At 43.4% G+C, this 22,406-nt stretch overlaps 2 protein-coding genes across 2 annotated transcripts; both read right to left on the reverse strand.

Annotated features, from left to right (window-relative positions):
- Positions 1-2,062: 2,062 nt before the first annotated feature.
- Positions 2,063-3,890, reverse strand: si:dkeyp-74b6.2 (cerebellin-1). Its single transcript, XM_053416665.1, has 3 exons — positions 3,585-3,890; positions 2,336-2,455; positions 2,063-2,260 (listed from the first exon to the last, which is right to left on the reverse strand). The coding sequence occupies exons 1-3, from the start codon at positions 3,888-3,890 to the stop codon at positions 2,063-2,065; spliced, it is 624 nt and encodes a 207-aa protein (XP_053272640.1).
- Positions 3,891-7,290: 3,400 nt separating this feature from the next.
- Positions 7,291-21,492, reverse strand: LOC128430565 (uncharacterized). Its single transcript, XM_053416666.1, has 20 exons — positions 20,655-21,492; positions 19,891-20,119; positions 19,441-19,786; positions 19,196-19,291; positions 18,733-18,966; positions 18,332-18,479; positions 18,217-18,243; positions 17,860-17,924; positions 17,610-17,729; positions 17,086-17,433; positions 10,794-10,860; positions 10,248-10,482; positions 9,788-10,160; positions 9,556-9,651; positions 9,220-9,453; positions 8,983-9,130; positions 8,852-8,878; positions 8,682-8,746; positions 8,470-8,589; positions 7,291-8,315 (listed from the first exon to the last, which is right to left on the reverse strand). Exons 2-20 carry the CDS (start codon positions 20,115-20,117, stop codon positions 7,914-7,916), a joined length of 3,378 nt encoding a protein of 1,125 aa, XP_053272641.1. The 5' UTR covers positions 20,118-20,119; positions 20,655-21,492; the 3' UTR covers positions 7,291-7,913.
- Between the last annotated feature and the right edge of the window lie 914 nt (positions 21,493-22,406).

Below are 22,406 nucleotides of genomic sequence, written 5' to 3' on the forward strand. Positions count from 1 at the left end.
GAATATCTAAAGCTGCTAAGAAACTCCTTCTGAACCTTTATAGATGAGTTCATCTCTGTTGTTTTTTTCCGGTTTCTGTCGTTTTGGAGCCTTCTCATGGTTTTTCCCTCCTGACAAGAGTCAGCAAAGTGCTAACACAGGCCTCTGCTGTGCACCGGGGCGTGGAGGCTAATCCACAGAGACGCTCCGGTGTGAACTCAACAGGCCTCTGGCACCGGAACCTTTCCTACTGCCAGTCGTCCATCTGCCACCGGATCCACCGCAGAGAGACGCACCATCGCCGTGCGTCACAGAGGACGACAAATTCACATATAGATATATGTGTTCCATTGAGGGATTTCAATAAAGCTGCTGTTTGAATGGTTTAAAAGTATTTGTACCTGATACTGGTTCAGGATTCTATGTGAGGAAAGCATCAGGATTCAGGTATGGATGGTTTCTAGATGTCTGGATGTGAATGTGATCCTCAAATCATCTCTGGGGCCACGCGGGGGGGGGGGGGGGGGATACCTGCTGTTTAAGGAACAACCGTCTGTCTGCATCATTGTATTCAGAGCGTATGAAAAGTACAGCAGAGGTGGTTTGGAGGCCACGATATTTTCAGCATTTATCAAGGACGTGTGATGAGCTTGTGTCCTTGTCAGATAAGTACATGTGACAGCTGTCAGACTAATGAACTGCAGAATGACACCGTGAGAGCAGATTTGTTAACGCAGGCTGCAGCAGGAGGATTTGACGATGTTATCAACAGTGATCTCAAAATCTAATTTAAAAAAACAGCTCAGACTCTTTGTAAATCACTCGAACTGAGAAAGGATTTTAATAAAAGCTCATAAGAGAAGTTGTTAAACATGAATAAAAAGTATTCCTTTTCAATTAATTCAAATGGATTAGGAACGTTTTTTCATTTTTGCCTTTTGGACTTTATCAATCTTCATGAAGCTCATTATTATTGTCCTCCTCCACCAACCAAGTCATGTTAAATATCTACGCGCTGCAAACTGAATTAGAATTAGAATGAGCTACAGCAGAGGTTCTCTTATCCAGACTCAAACCTGAACACACAATTCAGATATCTTTACTTAAACTGTCAATAGGTCAAACATAGAGAGACTTCAAACAGCAGAACTTGCCTGAGAATCTTTTTCTTCAGTGCCAAAGTGATCCAGAGATAGTTTTCTGTGCAAGTATCGATACAAAGCCAACGAGAGTTGCTAATGGCTAATTCGGCTAACTAGCATGGCAGCACCTTGTCTTGATTAGATTTCCTAATGCATGATGGTAACTGTAGTTCCACACGTTAGAAGAAGAAATCCCCCAAATTAATTATTAACCAAATTATCCAGCATGACATAAACTACGGCCGACAATATGTTGATATCAAGTTTTCTCATGTTTGACAATAAATATCTTTAAAGAGGCCTGATGGTTGATGTGGTGTCGGGGGGGGGGAAGCCACAGCTGGATTAAACAAATGAGACACAACGTGCTGAGTCGTGATCTTTAGACTTCCTGGTAGGTGGAGTTTAGACATTTGGGACAGAGCTAGCTTAGCATTCACCCTATTTGTAGCTTCTAGTGCAAAGCTAAACTGTTTACAATCATTTTCCTACAGTACAAACATGAGGGTGGTGTCGACTCCACGGGAACATTACTGTTTGCATTCCTTGTTTCCCTCAAGTTATTGAAACTGAATCACATTCACGAATTCATCAAGCTCCACTGATCATGAACTGGATGATGTAGACACACAGACAGATTGGTACGAGTCAGGGAACACACACAATCATTTTTTTTACTGCCACAAACATCGGATTTCATGCACTAACTTAAAATCACTGAACCTCAGACAGTGTAGATGACACGCTACAGTATTTACACCACGTTACACAACAAGACACGTGAGAGCTACACAAATGGAAATTACATTCAGGTGCATCGTGAATTCACCCATCTGATGCATGTAAAGATGCATCAAAGCAGTTTTAATGTGGAACTCAAACATTATTAACTGAAACTGACCATCGCCCCCAAATTCTGGGCTGTCTGACCTTCGCCCAGCCTACAAGGGGAACACCAGAAAGCCAGAGAAGGTGGAGTACTTCCACCCGCCCATCAGGTTCCCCCTCTCCAGCTTGAGGTAGACCTTGTCCCCCCGCTCCATCATCACCAGCCCGGCGTTGGTGGCAGCCTCCCTGGTCACATCCTGGTCACCTGCGAAGGCCGAGATCACCGGCGAGCCATTGAGAACCAGACTCACCTGAGAAGACAGTTCACGTAATAAGGATATGGATCACATTCTAACTAAACTAATCCTTGATGCTTCCGTTCTTACCTGAATCGTCTGCCGGTTGTAAACTTTGACCACGTGGAAGCTGAAGCTGTAGACTCCTTTTCTCGGGGCAACAAAGATGCTCCTTGCCGGGTCAAAATGGCTGCCGACATTCACCAAGATCTGAAACCAAAATGAAAAGATGATATGTGTTTATAAAGTAGCAAACCAGGGCCGGAGCAAAGTAAAGCAACAGTCCATTCAATTGTGCAATATCTGATAAATATGACCACCGCTGAGCTTCTCTTTAAAATAGAAAAGCAAAAGGCTGGATGACAACAAAGTGTTCTACCAGATGTACTATGTGAAATACTTGCAGGCACATACAAGAAGACACAGAAACATGGCATGTCCTGGTTTGTAATGTGACCGGGTTGAGGACAGTGATCAGTACACAACACAGATCCTCAGGTCTGTTGTTGGATGCCTTCGTTGGCAAAGGACCAATGTACTTTCTGTATGAACAGTGTGATCAGGGATTGGAGATTCCAGTGGGGGGGGGGGGGGGGGGGGGGAGGGGGGTCTTAAACCTCGTCACCGAACGCAGCAGCATAAATGGTGCTATATAAATAAAGATAGTATCTATTATAAAATATATATTGTATTATCTTGACAGCTGTTTGCTGTGAAATTTTGTAAAGACCATGAGATCCATTAGTGAATAAATCGTACGTTGTCCTCAGCAAATGCCTGACTCTTTATCTATAGTGTCAGCAGATCCAAATTAAAGTCTCATTTAAAACCCTATGTGATCATGTAATGAGTGTGTGGTGCCTGTGGTTCAGGAATCAAGTCTCTACACTGCATTCTTCAAACCAATGATTCACAGGCAGCAGCGTGAAAACACAACGTTCCACATACCGTGTATGGTATCTGGTGGCAGGACATGAAAAAGGTGCATCCACATATTTTTGTGCGGACCCACCTGTTCACATATCTTCACCCACTTCTTTGGCTCTCGTGCAGTTTAATGGTTTAAGTCAGGCCACACATGTAAGAGAACTGGGAGCTGCAACCAGACCTGAACTCAGCTCATTGAATTCCTGCTCACAAGAGCTTTGTGCAAAATCTTCGTGGAAATCTGACGAAGGCTTATGGATCTAATAATGATTAATTTTCTAAAATCGTGACATTGTGATTCCTGTGGGAAACGTCACGGTTCAGAAGGGGATCAAATGTAGTTTTCTTTATGGTCTTGATCTGTGACGTTGTGGGTTTAGGAGGACAAAGTGAACGGCCTGGTGAAACCCACCTGGTCGAAGTAGATGGTCATGGTGCGGTTGCTCATCTCCGAGGGCTCGTGGTTGGTGTTGCGAATGGCGGAAAACGCCACCCGCCCCGCCCCCGACCTCACCGACATGCCCAGGGCGCTGCCCGATGGCTCGGCGGAGGGGGAGGAGTCACACACCACCAGACACTTTCCCTCCAACACGATAGGCTCGGTGTCATTCTGGCAGCTGACGTGTGAGGGCCCCCGGTGAGTGAGGAGCAGCAGTCCAAGGAGGAGGGCCGGGGGGCCGGTGGGATACGATGGAGAGGGTCGAACTGGGCCGGGCATCGTTCCAGATGAGAACGAGCTCCAGGTGCTTCTGGGCTTTGCCGGTGTTTTCTCACTCCCACAACAGAGAAAGTCTCTTCAGCGAGTGAGACATTAAGTGATCGTATAATCCTTCAGTAACAGTTGGAGACTGACTCTCTGGACAGGGATTTCAGTCGGTGCCAACTTCCATTTGACTTCCCGTAAGAGCAGGATGTTCTTTTACACACAGTGTAATTGGAGGTTATCCAGTTCCAGCTGGATGCTGACTCAGAGTCCCAACCGGTTTGGAGGCTGTCAACTCCTCAGGCCTGTTTCAATCAATAGAGCGTAGGAGACATGATGTGTACAAGAAAACTAAATGAACATTATTTCAAAAATGAGTTTCAGAGGAAAGTAAACACAAGAAAAAACACAAAAAGATTCTTAAAACCTGCAACGATGATGAATCCCGTCCCTGAATCTGTTTCTGCTTCTTCTGACAAAGAGGTTATGTTTTGTCTGTGTTAGTTTCTTCGTTTGTCTGCTAGTTAGCAGGATGCTGCTAAAGCTAATGCAGGGACTAGTGCGAAACCTGGTGGACGGACGTGGTATTGGTCTGGAAAGAACCCAGTAAGATTTCTCAACAAATTATTCAACGGATCCTGATGAACATAAATCATATTTAGGCGACTGATATTTATCAAATTAAAATTAAAATCTGCATCTAGTGAATTTAAATGTGGTTTCATGAGTTGACATTCTAGTCTTAAAAATAGAGTAACCCTATATAGCGATATTCAAACTGTCGAACATTACAAAGAATATTAAAAATGATCGTTAGAAGAAGTGATGAGGTAACGCTTTGGCCGGGTGGAGGTAAGACGTGTGCGGTCCCAGCTGGGGGGGGGGGGGGGGGGACGCTGGACTATCTCAATCCCACCACTGAGAGGCCATCTGTGGGTAAATACTCCCGCTCGCTGCCCCACCACCTCCCCAGTTCAGACCCTGTCTCTGCACATGCATTCCTTTACACAAACACATGAACACACACTCGATATACAGATATTCAAATAGTATCTAAAAAGATGTCTGCAATAAAAAACAGCGCAGTTTATGTTTCATGCACTTTAGCTTTGTTCACCTGAAATAAAGGAGAAACCCTTGTTTCCTCACAGGGAAAACAGAAGAGCTTAGGAAAAATCATTTCCAAGAATAAAGTGGATCTCAGCAGAACTTAAACAAGATAATAACAACAACACAAAGCACAAACCCTCCTTTGCCACATGCAATAATAACTTGTAATTAAAAAGACACCCACCTCTCACGTTATCGTCTGAGTTTGCAGGGATGCACAGAAACCAGCTTGCTCTGTGACGCTGGAGCATCTCAAGAGCCCAGTTCCCCCAGTTCCCTTCAGCTTGGTCCCTGTTGCTCTGTCTCTCCTCTCTCGCTCTAATTTTCTCTCAGATCCAGGAAACCCCAGAGCTGGAGCAGACGTTTAATCTCATCACGAGCATCGCAGCCCTTCTGCTCTCATGCCCCCTCCACCCTCTGCTGGACCCCCCCCCCCCCTCACCATCCTCTCTTTTGTGGGAAATCTTCCATAATGTGAGCAAAGGTTTTACAGGGCGTTAGATCACTTTATTCAAATGAAAGTTGGCTCCTTTCATTCATTCTAAGCACTAACTCAGGGACACACATGTACAGAGGAGCAGGAGCCATCCAGGGTCGCAGTGTGGTGCAGGTCGACAAGCCTCCCAGAATGCAATGTTCATAATCTAAGACATTATAGATGTTCCTTGGCACTTACCTGCAGTATTTAAGTTGTTCTCATTGTGGCAGCAGCAGTCGCTGTTCCAACAGATGTACTTTGGCACCATGTGTGAATCTACATGCAGTAAAGAATTAGTTTCACATGTATATAGTAAGTTTGAGGTCGGATACATCCAGTCATTCAGTTAATGAGACATTTAAACAAGGTCAATGACAGAGAACTAGCCAACAGACACTTGAACGGCTGCGTGAAAACCTACATGTGTATGTGTTAACTGCATATGACAATAATAATAACAATAATAACAATCCTTAACAGTTAAATAATCACGATTGTAAGAATAAATGCTTTCATTCCAGACCCGTAACACATTCATCCATTAAGTTTCATCATAATCCGTCCGGTAGTTTCTGCACAATCCTGCTCACGTGAAAACATTACAAGCTTGTTTTAAAAGGTTTAATCCACAAAACAACGTATTGTATTTGTTTGGTGTATATTTAGTGTGATAAAAACCGTTTAGCTTTTAAAGTAACTAGACCAACGACTGTGGTGGAGTAAAATGTTCTATAGGATTGAAGAACTCAAGTAAACTATAAGTACCTTGGAGAGGCGGTGGACTAGTAGCAGAAACTTGGACCATGGGCAGAAAAGGTCTTTGGTTCGACTCCAGCAGCAACAACAACAAAAACGTACCTGGATAGACAACACCATCATCTGTCCAAATATCCAACAGGATTCTCCCTACCCTGTCTAGTGCCCCTGAGCAAGGCACCTTACTCCCCCAACATCTGCTCCCCGGGTGCCGTACATGGCTGCCCACTGCTCTGTGGGTCCTGCACCGGTTGGGCAGAGGGCAAATTTCCCTTAATTGCATGAGTGTGTCTGTGCATGTGTTTGGGATAAATGAACGTATCTTATTCTAATTTACATCGGCTGAGAGGGACGAGGCCGCTCGATGGTCAACCCTAACCCTCAGGAATGAGGTCCGAGAGCCAGGTTAGCATCAGAGGTGTGGTTTGTTTTTACTGCTTTCGGTAGTTAACCACCGAGGTGTGGTGTGATACGAGTCTGAAGAATGTAACTGATATCCCAGCTCTGCCAATGAGCCACAAAAGATTTATCTGTCACTTCGAGCTCCGCCCGGCTTAGTGCCTCTCTCTGGAGCTGCTGCCAGGAATGAACAGAAGGACGCCAGAGGATTGTGATCTATTCATTCTGCTCATCAGAAAATCAACAGCGCACTTGAGTCGTGTTTTTAATCTGCTGTGACGGAGACACGGAACTCCAGAGAATCACTGGACACGTGTGACAGAGCAAATGTCCAAGTGAGAGCCACCAGAACTTTCTCCAGAGGTTCTCCAGAGGTTCTCCAGAGGTTCTCCAGAGTTTCTCCAGAGTTTCTCCAGAGTTTCTCCATGCAGCAAAGAATACAGATATCATAAAGCTCATGTGTGAAAGTCAAACTCTGGAGAAAGTCCGGACCCAACTGTTTCAAATTGTCCAGTTCATGTCTGATACCAGCTCTAACTGGACATGCACTTCACATGCTTACTTGTGTGCAGACGACTGATCTCTGAAACATGAAAGTTAAAGGAAGTCGGTTAAAGTTGTGATGCAGCTTATGAAGACGTCAACAAAATTAATAAATAGATAACGCAGAAGTTGAAGAATATAAAAGACAAACAGGTCTCAATTTATTTTTTAAACACAATCTTTTATCTTCAGTTTTTATACGTCACTCATTTGGGACGTGGATTTTAAATGATGACAAACATTAAAAAAATATATATTCTATACATTTATATACACAAGTTGGGCAACACTCTTTATCAAAGTGACAGCAGGGATCAAAGTGTTAACTTGTTGTAAACAGGACAACAAGTAGAAACTTTGGGGTTTGGGTTGTTGGGAAAACAACATGGCTGCTACCCGCAAAAATAGTTTTTTGCAATGGGCGGGGCTTAGCAATTTAGCTACATATAGCTCGCTGTATGAACTAGCTAGCTATAACTTTCAATATTTTAAGAACTTCCCTGGTGCAATTTTGAAGTGTTGAAGTGGGCGTGGCCTATCAAGTCTATTTTACAGTGACGTTATTTACATTATTCTTATCTCTGGTGCATTTCTAGTGTGGACGGAGATAACTTGGCCTGGTGCAGGTCAGTGTCATGCAGATACTATTACAGTACAATAAATCAACACAAAATCAAAACAACAATAGGTTGATAAAGTTGCTCCATAAGAACGTTTTCTCATTGGTTAGCGTTATTCCATCGCATCACAAACTACACATCTGACTGGATGATTAGTTCCAGTCCAGCCCTGGTGCTTGTGTCCAGAGGACAGACCACCAGTGGAGTTGTGTTTTTCCCGTCCTCTTGCACACAGGGATTGAAGTAGGGGTGCAGCGGCTCGTCGAAAGAACAGCCGCTGTACGTGTAGATGTGAGTCTTCGTCTCCGCGTTGTAGAAGGACACCGATCCTTCCTCGTAGTCCAGGAAGATGCCCACCTTCTGGGGGGTGTCCTGGGGGTGGAGGGTGATGGAGGGGGCGGTGCAGGCGCTCAGGCTGCCTCCCTTCCGCCGGCAGATCGCCCAGTAGCCGCTGTCCGGACGCACCGTGATGGTTCCCTTTCTGTTAATGGACTCTCTGGCCAAGCCGAGGTCCCAGTCGGTTTTATCTCCAACCTGGAACATGCAGAGAATCCGGAATAAGAATAAAGAATACAGTTTTTATAATAACAGCAAAGTCAGTGGGACAGGAACCAAGTAAAATGTCCCTTGAATATCTGGGACGTGATTATTGAGGAGTGGGTGGACTGTCCATCAAATCTACTCGTACCTGAACCTCCCAGTAGCTCCTTCCACACATGAAGCTCTGTTTCCCCAGGACACAGACGCAGGTGTCAAACCGCTGAGGGTTGTTTGGTAGCGTCGTCTTCTTCTGGCTGCCGAGGCTCACCTGAGGATCAGTGGAAATCACATTGTAATCAGCCTGTTCAGCAGCCCTGTCCACAAGGGGTCAGTCTTATGTCCACAGTCAAAGAACTCTACCTTCTTTCCATCTGGAGACAGGAGCAGCCAGGCGGACGCAGTCTCAGGATCCAGAGTCACATCCACTGCAGAAACAAAGAGAAGTGTGAGTCCAGGGATCAGGAGGAGAGGCGGATGAAGACAGAACATTGCTACTGCAAAGAGAAAAGAGTGCCTGATAGTGAACACACCTGCATATTGATTCATCTTGTCTGTCTCTGCAAACAGGGAGAAGAAGAAAGTTATTTTCATGCATTTGCTTCCACAACAGTCAAATCTTTGGTCACTTTCGATGAGCGTCTTCCGTCTCAGGATCACTGACCTTCTGCTGAGAGCTTGTCAGCGACTTCCTGACAAACGTCCACCAGAGCGGAGACGGCTCTCCTCACCGTCCCCAGGCAGTTGTCAGCGTGGACCAGGACCTCGGACCACTCTCTGGTGGACGGGAGGCTGCGGAGAGACGGGAAGCCCTGAACCAGACGAGACAAACGGTTACCTCCTGGGTTCAGAGGTCGATGTGGTGAAGCAGAACAGAGACATTGAGATGTAGATTTCTAACCTGCAGGAGGTGAAGGGGGTTCTGAGTGAGCTCCAGGTGCTGCAGCTCGCTGCCCCTCGCCTGCAGCTCATTGATTTCCTGCTCCAGCTCGTGAAGGGTCTGCATGGCCGTCCTCTCGGCCTCCTCCTGCCTCCTCTTCAGCTCCTGCACCAGCTGCACCTCCTGCCTCCGGATGGCGCTGGTAAGCAGAGCGCAGACCTGAGCACTGCTCTCAATCTCTCTCTCTGTGATTTTCTGTCAATTGAAAACAAACATTTGTCAAATAAAGTTAATAACCATCAACGTTATGATTCGACTCGTTCTGAGCTTGCATCTGTGAACCGGAGCTGAACTTACTTTGCTGATTTCGACTGAGTTTAAGATCTCCTCCCTTTTCCCGAGCCTGGTCTGGATCATCTGCAGAACGTTGGCCTTCGTAGCCCTGAGATGAGACTGGGACAAAAATACAAAAGCATGAAGTTATGAATATGAAAAGATGACAATACAGAAAGGGCAGAACTTGAGACTCCTTGGAAACTTATTTAACACATTTTTACTAACTTGATAAATGAAATAAGCGTCTCCTCACCCTGACCCTCTTGCTTTCCTTCTCCATGGGCACGACCTCGTGGTATTTATGGCTCCCGGTCGTGCACTTCCCACACACCGGCATCTGGTCCTTCTTGCAGAACATGGTCAGTGGCTGGTTGTGGTTCCTGCAGAGGTGGCTGCTGGTGAACGTGGCCGGATCCGTCAGCCGGTGTCTCTGCAGCGCCGGCACCCTCAGGTGAGGCGTGAGGTGGATCTCACAGTACGACGCCTGGCACACGAGACACGAGCTGACCGACGTGGACTTCTTCCTGTGGCAGATGTCACAGGGAACTTTGTCAGAGTCACGGTGTTGGTTTGGTTCCTCTAGAGACTCGTCAGCCTCCTCTTCTGCGGCTCTGAGCGACAAAGACCTATTGAATTACCATTAAATGATGTTAGACCGCAAGTAAATCAACCAAATCAAATCAAATATTGAAATATATCAATTAAAAACAAACCTTTTAATGAATTCAATGATTTCTGCAAATTCCCGGTTGATCCTGAGCTCCGGGCGCTTCCTGTACGTCTTCTTGCACAGTGGACAGTCGGACTTGCCCTTCGTGTCCCAGTAGCCTTCGATGCAGAGGAGGCAGAAGTTGTGTCCACACGGGGTGGACACCGGGTCGGTGTAGATGTTCAGGCAGATGCAGCACTTGAACTGCTCCTCGAAGGCGACAGAAGTCACGGCCCTGACTGGAAGAGGGAGGTTACACTTTAATCAAACGTGCACGGCCAAGAGTCTAAACAAGAAAGTTTCACATTGTGCAATAAGTCTCAGAAAATGTGAAAACTCTCAAGATGACTGTTGATTTAACTGCATGCGGCTGCACGACATCAGAAATGTTTAGAAACGTTGCAAAAAAAACATTTTGATCATCTGACAACAGGTTGAAAACACAGGAAACTGCTTGATATAAATCTACAACTTCATTCCTTCTTCACCGGCAGAGAAGTTTGGTATAAATATATAAAACCTATTTATAAAAGAGTCCATCGTCTCCTACCTGTTGGCGTCGACATGTTGATGGGTCGGTTTATCCTCATCATCTGCAGCAGACTGAGTTTGTGAGTCTTAAATATCAGTCAGGGATTGGTCACATCGTCTGAATGCCTGAGCTCCGCCCCTGCACTTCCCATCATCCCTCAGTCATTCTGGAATTTCCTGTCGCAACTTTGTCACCTCAACTCGACACAAGGTCACGACATCATCCTGGAAACAGGTTGTGCGACTTTTGTATCCGGATGTTTGTTTGATTGAGCGACAGGATAATTAACAAGTTTCAGAAAAGTATCACGACAGATTAATGATAGAGACGGGAGGAGGGAGAGGAAAACAGAAACTGGGGTATTATTGGTTTTGTTAGTATTCATAATAAAAGTTAAAGGTCCAGTGTGGGGGATTTAAATGTAAAAGAATCTTTGGGAAGTTTTCACTTGTGCGTTTCATCCACTTTGTATAAATTGTTGTTTTCTTTACCCTAGAATGGGCCCTTTATATATTTTTTATATATTTTATAACTTTTTAAATGCCCCAAAAAAGTCAAAGAATAAAAACCCATTCAATTATTTTAAATGTATATTCTACTATTTGATTTAAATGTTATTGTCTCCACCAATAGGTTATATTATTGTTTGTGTGTCAGCAGTAACTGACACACAATTAACCATTACTTAATTGGGCAAAGAGTGATTTCACTGCTCCACGTGTTCTTTAAACTTATGATTATGATCCATGTTGTTGTGCACTTCACTGTGATGATGTCACCGTTCTCGGTTTATCCACGTTCAACTTCCCCCGTGATAAAGTTTCAGAAAGTCCGACTCGTCCCCGAGTAGTGATCTGGAAGGATGTGATATAAATACATCAGGTACGTGTTCTCTGAGTGCCCTTCTACTTTATTCATATAATCTTCTATTAAGCATATGTATTACAGATCAGATAAGAGTAAATACTGATGACAACTAAACTCAGTTAAATGTTCCATTGAACTTGCTCGTCCAGGCTTTTAAGATAAAGTGAGAAAACTTTATTTAAATTCTCTGCAGCTCAAATGTGCAGCTGAACATCTTGGGCTTCATTATGTCACCGATACAACAACAGCTTGATACGAGGACTCGTCTTCAGAGGGATGTGAACCCATCACTTTACTGACAAGATAATCACTGCTGCAGAGGAGCTGGGCTGTGAAGAAACACTTTGGACAGGTTCCAGGTCGTGTTCTCACATTATCAGAGAAACGAAACTGAACCGACACCAAACCAGAAGGACTCGATGAGACGTTGTTCTCTGAATACTCGAAGTGAAGAGAACTTCTGTGTTCTCTTATTGTTCAGGGGCTTAAAGTCCGTGATCTGCAGGAACGTGATCTGCCGAATTCCACCTTTCAGACGGAGAAAGCAAAACATCTCAGGTAACGAACATTCAGGCTTCAAGGGGAGTCGTGAAAGAGATGAAAACAGAGTTGATTAACCACAGAACAACACGGAGGAATATGAGTCATACAAACACACAATGGAACTGACAGCAGACCTGTAATTAGACGATAATTGGAGAAGTGACTCAGACCAGGTAGCGACTCACGGAACAAGTTGTATTAAACCTCGTCCTGGAATGAAATTAGGACTCATAACAAAGAACATTCTGTGTAGATGCTAAAACTTTTTTCACAGTGGGAAACTACCACCACTAATAACTAACTACCATTAATATCCTTCCTTCTTTTAGGATTATTATTCAGGCCAAGATATAGTTTCTTAAACTCAATGTCAAAAACCTTCACTTGATGTTTTCACATTTGTATTTATGTTGTAAATTAAAGAATAAAGACAAGAGCAGCCTGAGAACCTATTAGCCTGTGATTGGTGTTTATTTATTCTTTTATTATTTTGTGATGATTCCTAAAACGTCATTAACCATAAACTTTATAATAAATAACTATAAATAAAACACAAATACAACAACCAACTAAATTGATATTTCTGTGAAGGCTGATGAATCAGTAGCGCTCTAATCAATTAGGAGAAATTAAGCACAAAATAAATATGAATGTATAAACAGTGGTTTTCACAGTCCGCTCATACAAAGCTTGTAAAAAAAAGTGGCCCCTCACTCCACCTTAGTTTCTGTGTTTCTGAACATTTAAGAAAATACAGATTCATATTCCTGTTTGACTGAACTGAACCAAATACATAAGAGACATCTCATCTGAGGCCTTGAATCATTACCGAGTCTTTGGGAAAGTTTGACCCAAATTACTTTTTAAGATATAATTTCTAGCAAAATAATATGTGTTAAATGCTTGTTAATTGATCTGATTCACTTTCTCTCAGATGTTCGGTCATCGTTAGAAACAGGAAACAGGAAACAGGGATCTTAGTGTCATCATCACATCGTTGCTGATTCATCATGCAGGGAGTTTTCTCATAATTAAGATCCCTGCTGTTGTTCATGTTTTCCATAAGAGTATCATTGTTTTAATTACCTATAATTATACAGTCTACTTATTAATGTGTCCAAAAAGTCCCAGGAATCTTTCTCTCTGCGCTCGGCTCACATTTCTATGAATATCATTTAGCAAATGTAAAGAATAAAAATAACAAATAAATGCTATGTATATTTACTGGCCCTTAAATGGAGCAATGTCTTTATGTATATATATATATATAACAAGCTTCTTCTTCAAATTCACAATAAATGATAAATTCAGCAAAAATAATTAAATAAATTAAAGAAAAAGAACTTCACACGATTATTACAAAATACTATCTTGTTTTTTCAAGAAATTGTTATTAGGATTAGTTAGATATTAGTAAACTGAATGTAACATGAACAAGTCCTGTGTCTAAACTCAACATGTCGTCATCTCATCATTATTGATTCATCATGCAGGTCGATTATGTTAATGATCTCTGCTGTTGTTCATGTTTCCAGTAAGAGTCTCATTGTTTTAATAGCCTATAATTATACAGTCTACTTATTAATGTGTCCAAAAAGTCCCAAGAATCTTTCTCTCTGCGCTCGGCTCACATTTTTATGAATATCATTTAGCAAATGTGAAGAATAAAAATGTCCAATGACAAATTAATGCTATGTATATTTACTGGCCCTTAAATGGAGCAATGTCTTTATGTATATATATATAACAAGCTTCTTCTGCAAATTCACAATAAATGATCAATTCAGCAAAAATAATTAAATAAATTTAAGAAAAAGAATAACAAGAAATTGTTATTAGGATTAGTGAGATATTAATAATCTGAATGTAACATGAACAAGTCCTGTGTGTAAACTAAACATGTCGTCATCTCATCATTACTGATTCATCATGCAGGTCGATCACATTAATGATCTCTGCTGTTGTTCATGTTTTCCATAAGAGTCTCGTCTTTTACTAACCTATCATTACACACTGTCACCGGCTACACACTCCACATGTGTGTTGATCTGTCAAATCAATAAGTGCTGCTGTCAAACTGAATAAAGAGAGTAAACACAATAACAAATAGAAGCCTGGAAGGATGTGGTAGCCAATCAGTGATGCTGATCTCAAATCGATGGTGGTCAAGTTCTATCCTTTTGCCATCTGATCATCAAAAAGGTCTGAACTGGGTTAATGATCTGAGGATGTTGCTTGAACACACTGAACTATAAAAGCCGGGCTCCGTGCAGATGTCTTATAAAGAAAACAAATCAGTTTCATTCAGGCTTCTATTCGTGCTCGGGCGGTCGGACGACTTCTGCAGAGGCCTCTTCAGTTCCAGTGTCAGGATCAATCAGTCATTCCAACACAAAGCTGTCACACCTCAAACTCTGTGGGGAAGATTCCTGGTTCTCACTGTTTGCACGGTTCATTCTCCCAGCGGCGACCCACAATGCAGTCTGTCCCTTTTCAGAATCAATACGCCAGTAGATGGTGCAGGTGAAGCTTCCATGTATAGTATTTCTTTACTTATATATATTGAAATATAAGCATGCCAGTGTACAGTGTTCCTGTGTATTGATGCAAGGAACGAGGAAATCATTTCTCTTGTCGCCTGTTACATAAATGTGGTTGAGCCAGAAACTGTCTGAGCAGAAAGAGAAACCACAGAAGCCTGGAACGTGAAGCACTCGCAGCTCATATGTCAATCTCTGGACATTTCAACTTTACTCTCACAAACAAAACAAACACTTCCTCTGAACTGAGTTTTGACTTTGTTCTCAACGTTTCCTCTTTGTTCTCGAAATGCAGAAGTAAGAATTAAATCCTCCTCTTCTTGTTCTTTTTGTTGTTTGTGTCCGACCCTCGATGATGACCGCACAGGAACCTCAGGTTGTGTTGCCACTATGTTACTGAGCAACACACAAACTAAAGGTTTAACACAGCGACACACGTTAACACAACGTTTGACTCACTGTAGAACAACACCACAAACTGTCACTAAAGAATTCTTCATTATCACGTAGCCAGTCGACTGTTTCTGTGTCCTCGATGCCAACAGGAAGGTATTTGAGGTTTTACCACAAACTATTGACAGCCACTGGTAGAACTGGTAGTTTTACGTTATCCAATCATTTGAGTTGTGCACTGTTCACTAATTATCTGTGACACAATCACAGAATATCAGGCTGTTGTGTAACGTCTCTTACGAAACAAGTCTGCCACCAATTTAATTAAAGTCAAATCAAGCAGTGGTGAGGAAATTCCCATGAGGCACCTGTCAGAGAGGGTGAGGTTATGTAATCAGGTACAGGCAGTAAGATATTTGGAGTTGGCATCAACGTGTTGATGTTAATGTTGGAGAGACAGAAGGAGTCAGAGGTGGGGGTGCACAGAAAAGACTGTTTTATTAAATGCTTTCCAACATTTGTGATATTTTTTAAATGAATTTAAATGGGAAACAGTCTTTAATTTACAGGTTTTACAATTTCTTCACTACAACACAAGTCAAAAGGAATCAGAGGATCTTACTATTACTTATATTACGCCACTGAAATCTGAGATCCTTATAGTTATAGTTTATATCATTATCTACATCATGTTTTACATCAGACAGGCTACAGAGAAATACACAGAGTGCTCAACAGGAAATCAGATATATTAAATATTAGGAATAATTATATTAGGAAAAAATATTTTTTGCCTTTTAGTTCGTGACAATCGTTGGACACTGGACGTGTTGTTCGACAATCAAAGGGCTGACAAGTTAAAAATAAGACTTATTAGGCCATAATGAATGAGTCCTAGAATGAATTACTTATTTAAGATGAGGGGAAGTAGCCGAGTACAGAACAACCCAGGAAACACTTATCTCTCAAGCTGAAGTCAAAGTTCTGATTAATCCTTTTGTGAAGCACTTTGTCATTTTCTTGAGAAAACTGCTGTTATTATTATTACTGATGCAGAAATCAGACAAAATCGTGTTGCATGGAAACGTCTGGTCGGCAAACACACAACCTTTCAAAACAAAACGTGAAGACAAACTAAAATATGTCTTTGCGTTTCGCAGGAGTGTGGACAGAAGACGTTTAACTCATGAGATGACTGGATATATTCTTTATTCCACAGTCCACAACCAAAGGAAACAGCCTGTAAGTCATTGGGGTTAAACAAAAATAGAGTTTCTGACTGGGCTGCAGCACCATCTAGTGGCAAGAGGCTGTCACTGCAATCAAAAAAACAAGCATGGATCTGAATCGAGTTCTTTCCTCTGTTACACATCGATGGTTCAGTTCCCACAGTGGAAACATGCAGGGGAAAGGAAGTGGTCTGATAGTAGAAGTTATTTGTTTGTTTGAAAGAAAGAAAGAATCTATAAATCTGTATATTTGTTTATTTCTATCATTAGTAGTATTATCTGCTGTGTTGGGATGAAAAGGAAAAATATAGAATATGATAAAAAGAAAGTTGTGAAAACTTACATCAAATGAACGAATAACAGAAAGGTATAATAAAAACTATAAACATGGCTTATGGTAACTTCATATTTGGGTCCCAGGCAGCCACCAGGGGGCGATAGATACACCTTGTAGGTCATAAACCCAGCCACCTCCATGTTAGCAGACATGGAGAAACATCAAAATCCTTTTCCCCTAACGTCGGTGTCTGTGATTGGAGGAAGTTCTCATCACACCTGTTCGTGTTTGTTTTAAAAATTAGTTAATTGATGATGTGTCGTGATTGACAGCTGAGGCCGACTCGTGACACCTGTCACCTGCAGAGCCTGTGTTCGGTGTCATGAAGCAAAGAGCCTCAGGATCGAATCCTTGAATCCACGGAGATCTTCACTCCTCTGGTCTTCAGGGAATCAATCCACAGCACAGATCACCAGGGGGGCGGTGTTCTTCCCATTGTCCAGGAGACAGGGGTTGAAGTAGGGGTACAGCGGCTCGCTGAACGAGCACCAGCTGTACGTGAAGATGTGGGTCTTTGCATCCGGGTCGTAGAAGGACACCGAGCCTTCCTCGTAGTCCAGGAAGATGCCCACTTTCTGCGGGGTCTCCTGGAGCTTGAGGGTGATGCAGGGGCCGGTGCAGGCGCTCAGGCTGCCTCCCTTGCGCCGGCAGATCGCCCAGTAGCCGCTGTCGGGACGCACCGTGATGGCCCCCTTGGTGTTGATGGACTCTCTGGCCACGCCCAGGTCCCAGTCCGTTTTATCCCCAACCTGAAAAACCACGAACACAACACACGTTAGGAAAGACAGCTACTATCAAAGATCCAATAAAGAAAACTGAGCATCGTACAGCCACAAGGGGGCGTAAAGAGTGATTAGGAACAGATGTTGGTATTTGTTCAGTTAATAACATTTAATCGGTGCTTGTCACGGCCCCGAGCTCCGACCTGAACTTCCCAGTAGCGTCTCCCACAGGTGAAGCTTTGTTCCCCCAGGACGGAGACGCAGGAGTCGAACCTGCGGGGGGCGTCAGGGAGCGAGGGCCTTCTCTGGCTGCTGAGACTCACCTGAGGACCAACAACACACATCCATCACATTCACATGTCATCACAGAAACAAACAATATGTGAGTGTAGCTGAGAGAGTTGTGTTGGATTTAACTGTCGCACCGCACAACACAAAAATCTGTCTTTTTACCTTTTTCCCGTCGGCGGACAGAATGAGCCAACTGGAGGCCGTCACCGGATCCAGAGTGACGTCCACTGGAGACAGAGACACACACACGAGGGAGACACGTGGGATGTCATCATTGTGTAATTGTTCAATTAATTATAGGAATGTTATAAACAATAATTAAAATAATGGTTCTATCACTCAAACCACTTACATCATATGAAATGTGTGTACACAAAAGTGAAACCAAAGAGTAAAAAAACTATTTTTTTTATTATTACTTTTAAAACGTTTTGTTGTTGTTGTTTTAGGATGATTTTATTCTCCATTCAGGAAACACAACCATCCCCATTATGTACACAATGAAATCCAAACCCGTACCTGCATGTTGACTTATCTTGGACATTTCTGTGAAAGACAGAAGAAGAACTGGTCATGACAACAACTGAAGGTAGAGAATGAATTGATTCACGTCTGGAGCTCAGAGGTCACTGACCTTCTGAAGACAGCTTCTTTTCAAGGTCGTGGCAGGTGTCCACCAGTTTGGAGAAGGCCCTCCTCACCGTCCCGATGTAGAGGTCGGAGTGGACTCTGACCTGGGACCAGTCTCTGGAGGGCAGTGGAGCGCTCAGGGGGGGGAAATACTGACACAGGACGACAGGGACACACATTCATCAAACACCTGAGAATGTAGTTCTGCTTTTTCAGGGATTGAACAAATCTTTCCTGGAACAACAGAGCAGTTTGAGTTCATGTGGTATTTCTGCTAAGACTCTAAGATCTTGACTGCCCCCTGGTGATTGGGTGCAGGATCGTTTATACGTGTTTTAAAAACCATCACTTCCTTCACTGGTGTTTTACTCTACAGATCTCATAAAGTGTGTGAGGAGGACTGACGTGCAGGAGGTGAAGAGGATCCTCGGTGTTCTCCAGGAGCAGCAGCTCGCCGCGTCTCCTCTGCAGCTCCTCCACCTCCTGCTCCAGCTCCTTGAGAAGCTCCTCCGCTCGCTCCTCGGCCTCCTCCTGCTTCTTCTCGATCTCCTCGATGAGCAGAGCCTGGTTCCTCTCGATGGCGCTGATCACCAGGGTGAAGACCTGGACGCTCGTCTGAATCTCCCGGTCTGTCTGTGTCTGCAGTCACATGGTCACACACACCTCAGTCTAAATCCTGGATTTGAGTTTGTTTTATTTGATTTCATTGTCATTTTCACTTTATATTATTTCATGTTACTGCCTTCAACCTGTGGGGGGCACTGTGTTTACCGGTTCTTGGTGGTTGTATAGAAAGTTCCTATTGACGCTGTTGCAAACTATTCAGAAGACACTGGACGAGGACCAGAGGGGTCCAGATGAAACTTACTTTGCACAGCTCCACCGAGTTCCTGATCTCCTCAACCTTCTTGACTCTGGTCTGGATCATCTGCTGGAACTCGTCCTCCATTTTCCTGATCTGAGTCTGTGAAGGTCGTGCACGAACGCGTGAAGCAGGTTAGTTCAGAAACTGGACATTTTCCAAGCAACAGAAGTATCTTGTACGGTGGGTTCATGACCTTCCAGTGACCCTGGACATTACACTGTGTGGGACTCAGTGTCTTCTCCTCTCACCTTGATCCTCCTGCTCTCCTTCTCGATGGGGACGGTGGTGTGACGTCTGTGGTCCCTTGAGACGCACTTCACACACACAGGCGTCTGGTCGTCCTTGCAGAACATCTCCAGGAGCTTGTGGTGACTTCCACAGAGATGAGCGAAGGCGCCCGGTTCCGTGAGTCGGTGCCGCGTCAGCCCGGGATCCCCGCGGTGAGGAGCCAGGTGACTTTCACAGAAGGACTTCCGGCAGTCGAGGCAGGACTTCACCGCCGGGGGCTTGTCTCCCTGGCAGCTGTCACAGAGGACGTGGGTCTCTGGGAATTGTTTCTGCACCGGCTTGGGTTTCAATTTGTTCTTCCGAGACCTTTTGATGGAACAGAGATATTTTCAATCAACGACAAAAGAAGAGTGGCCGAAACTGCTGGTTTGATTTTGCACGACGTCGTTAACATTGTGTTCGAAACACACCTCACGAAATTACTGGTGATGTCTCTTAAGCCGACGTTGATCCTGAGTTCCGGGCGGTTCTTGAAGACCTCTTTGCAAATGGGACACACCGACTTGTGTCCCGTGTCCCAGAAGCGCTTGATGCACTCCAGGCAGAAGTTGTGTCCACACGGGATGGAGGTGGGGTTCCTGAAGGAGCCCAGGCAGATGCAGCAGCGAAACTGATCCGCGGACAGTGCAGAGGCCATGTCTGGGAAAACATGACGTTAAATATCAAGGGGCGGCAAATTGTTAATGTGATAAGGAGGTCACGTGAATATTATACAAGTTTTCTTCACATTATTCTACAGATTCGCTATCAAATCAATGCAAGAACATACAAAAGTTCATGATTTCGTGTTTTAAAAGTATCGAATCATCCACAAACAAAGTGAATTCTGCACAACAGCAAAGGAGGAAAAGAATTTAGCGAATTAGAATTATCAAAAAACAATATATCACTATGTGAAGATGACATTTTTACTCTGTATCACAAAAACCTTTTAATCCAAAGTCAACCTCAACTTTGAGTTCTCCAGTGGTTTAATTGGTGCAGTGTTTAAGTGAAAGTTCTTTTGATAAAACATCTTCATTCATTCGTTAGCTGCAGGAGTTTCTGGGTATTTTCTGCTGACAGGAAACAAATCGTCAAATAAGAATCACAACACGTGACTTTGATTTATTACAGACATTTTCCTTGTTTGGCTGTTTAGCAGATAAGTCATGGAGAAGGAATCGTGTCTTACCCGAGTGGGTCGGTGGAGAGCTGCTCCTCAACAGCTGTGTTGAATCAACCTGTTCTAAGAGCGACTGAGTCCAGTGACGAAAACAACTCTCCTCCCAGGCAGACGCTGGGAGGAGAGCCCAACTGGTTTTTCTGGTTCCTGCCTATTTACCTTTGCCAGAGTTCACAAGACATTTTAATTGCAGCAGCCACATAATGAATTGATACTTGATCCATGGAGCTCAATGAAAGCACGGTGGAAACTTAACCACGATGTTCTCTTCGGAAGTCAAATGTTCAAATACTCAACAGGTCAATGATCACATTTTGAATTGAGTTTGAATATTGATGCATTTGTGTTGAATGGCGACACTTTCTGATCTTTTAGCTTCGTCTCGTTCTCTTCTTCCCAAACTGACGGGAGATCAGCTTGCATGGGATTTCTGCGCATTGCACTCGGGGGATCGAACCTCGGATTTCCAAAAGGCCGTTGACCACAGATGAGTGTGTTGGTCGAGACGTGCGTGACTCAGCTTCCACTCGTGACTCCATCGACCTCTTCCTCCGAAGCAGTTAAAAGAGTAAATAGAACGCTCTGCTCGCCTCCATGTGGAAGCTGGCGTCAAACTGCTCCCTGTAATTAAACTCTAATCAAACAACAGCACAACTTAGTAAATACACATTGAAATGAACTGTGCTGATACGCTGCTAGCACAGAAGATTACATCTGATCAGATCCCGCTGGAACTCCGGAGTAAATCTGTTCCCATATTACGTTTGACAGCTTTTAACGTGATTATGAAATGTTCCTGGATCAGGTTTTCGTCTTGGCAGTGTGAGGATGATGGAATGGACTGGTCTTAATGGGATAATAAACACGGATCTACTTTTAGAACTGGGTGGAGTACACAACAGCTGAACCATTGTACTCCAGCCCCCCCCCCCCCCCCCTTTTGCAGCCACTCCCAATCATAATCATACTAATCATGCTGATAATTACTATGCTGTGTCAGTACTGAATAAACACATATAAGTAACTGTTGTTTTCCTGGAAAGACTTTGTGTTGCAGGCGTCATCTACTGGTCACGTGGGGTAGGTCCAGACTCAGGTGGATCATTAGAAAATCTGTGTGTATTGTTTGTTGCTTGTGAGAAATGAATAAGACGAGTTCACGTAGAAGTTACGATTTAGATCTGATGGAAAACTTTGTGTTAACTGGTTCAGAAGTGATGACGTCAGAAACCAGTTACACAAATGCAGAAATCGTAGACTTTCAGAGTCGCTGCTCCAACTTGAGGTTCTCCTGGATTCTACCATTCAACAAGTCATTATTCAGATCATTCCAACAACACAAATCACAAATATTACACACACACAACTTTATTTCTTACAGGAGATACAAACAGGAGGAATAAACAAGAAGAGAAAGTTTAAGCCACAAAAACCCCTAATATGATAAAAACAGAAATTGAGCAAGAGGCCAGAGTAAATAATAATCTTTGTGTTTTCTATCATTCAAATTACTTTAATAGTTGTGTAACGTTGTGCTGATGATATGTGAGTGTTTAGTTCTGATGATGATATTTTGAATTATTAGTTCAACCTGCTCCTGGATTGAGTCACGAGAAAAAAACAGCTGCTTCTTTATTCTCTGGATTAAGAAGTAGCCTGTGGCCTATCGCCACCTAGTGGAGCAGTCAGAACATTACAGGAAATTATAAATAATTCACTCATTTCATGAAGAACTTCAGTTGAGGAAGTGTTCATGAAAAA

This window comes from Pleuronectes platessa, chromosome 23 (assembly GCF_947347685.1).
Source record: "Pleuronectes platessa chromosome 23, fPlePla1.1, whole genome shotgun sequence".
Lineage (NCBI taxonomy): Eukaryota > Metazoa > Chordata > Actinopteri > Pleuronectiformes > Pleuronectidae > Pleuronectes > Pleuronectes platessa.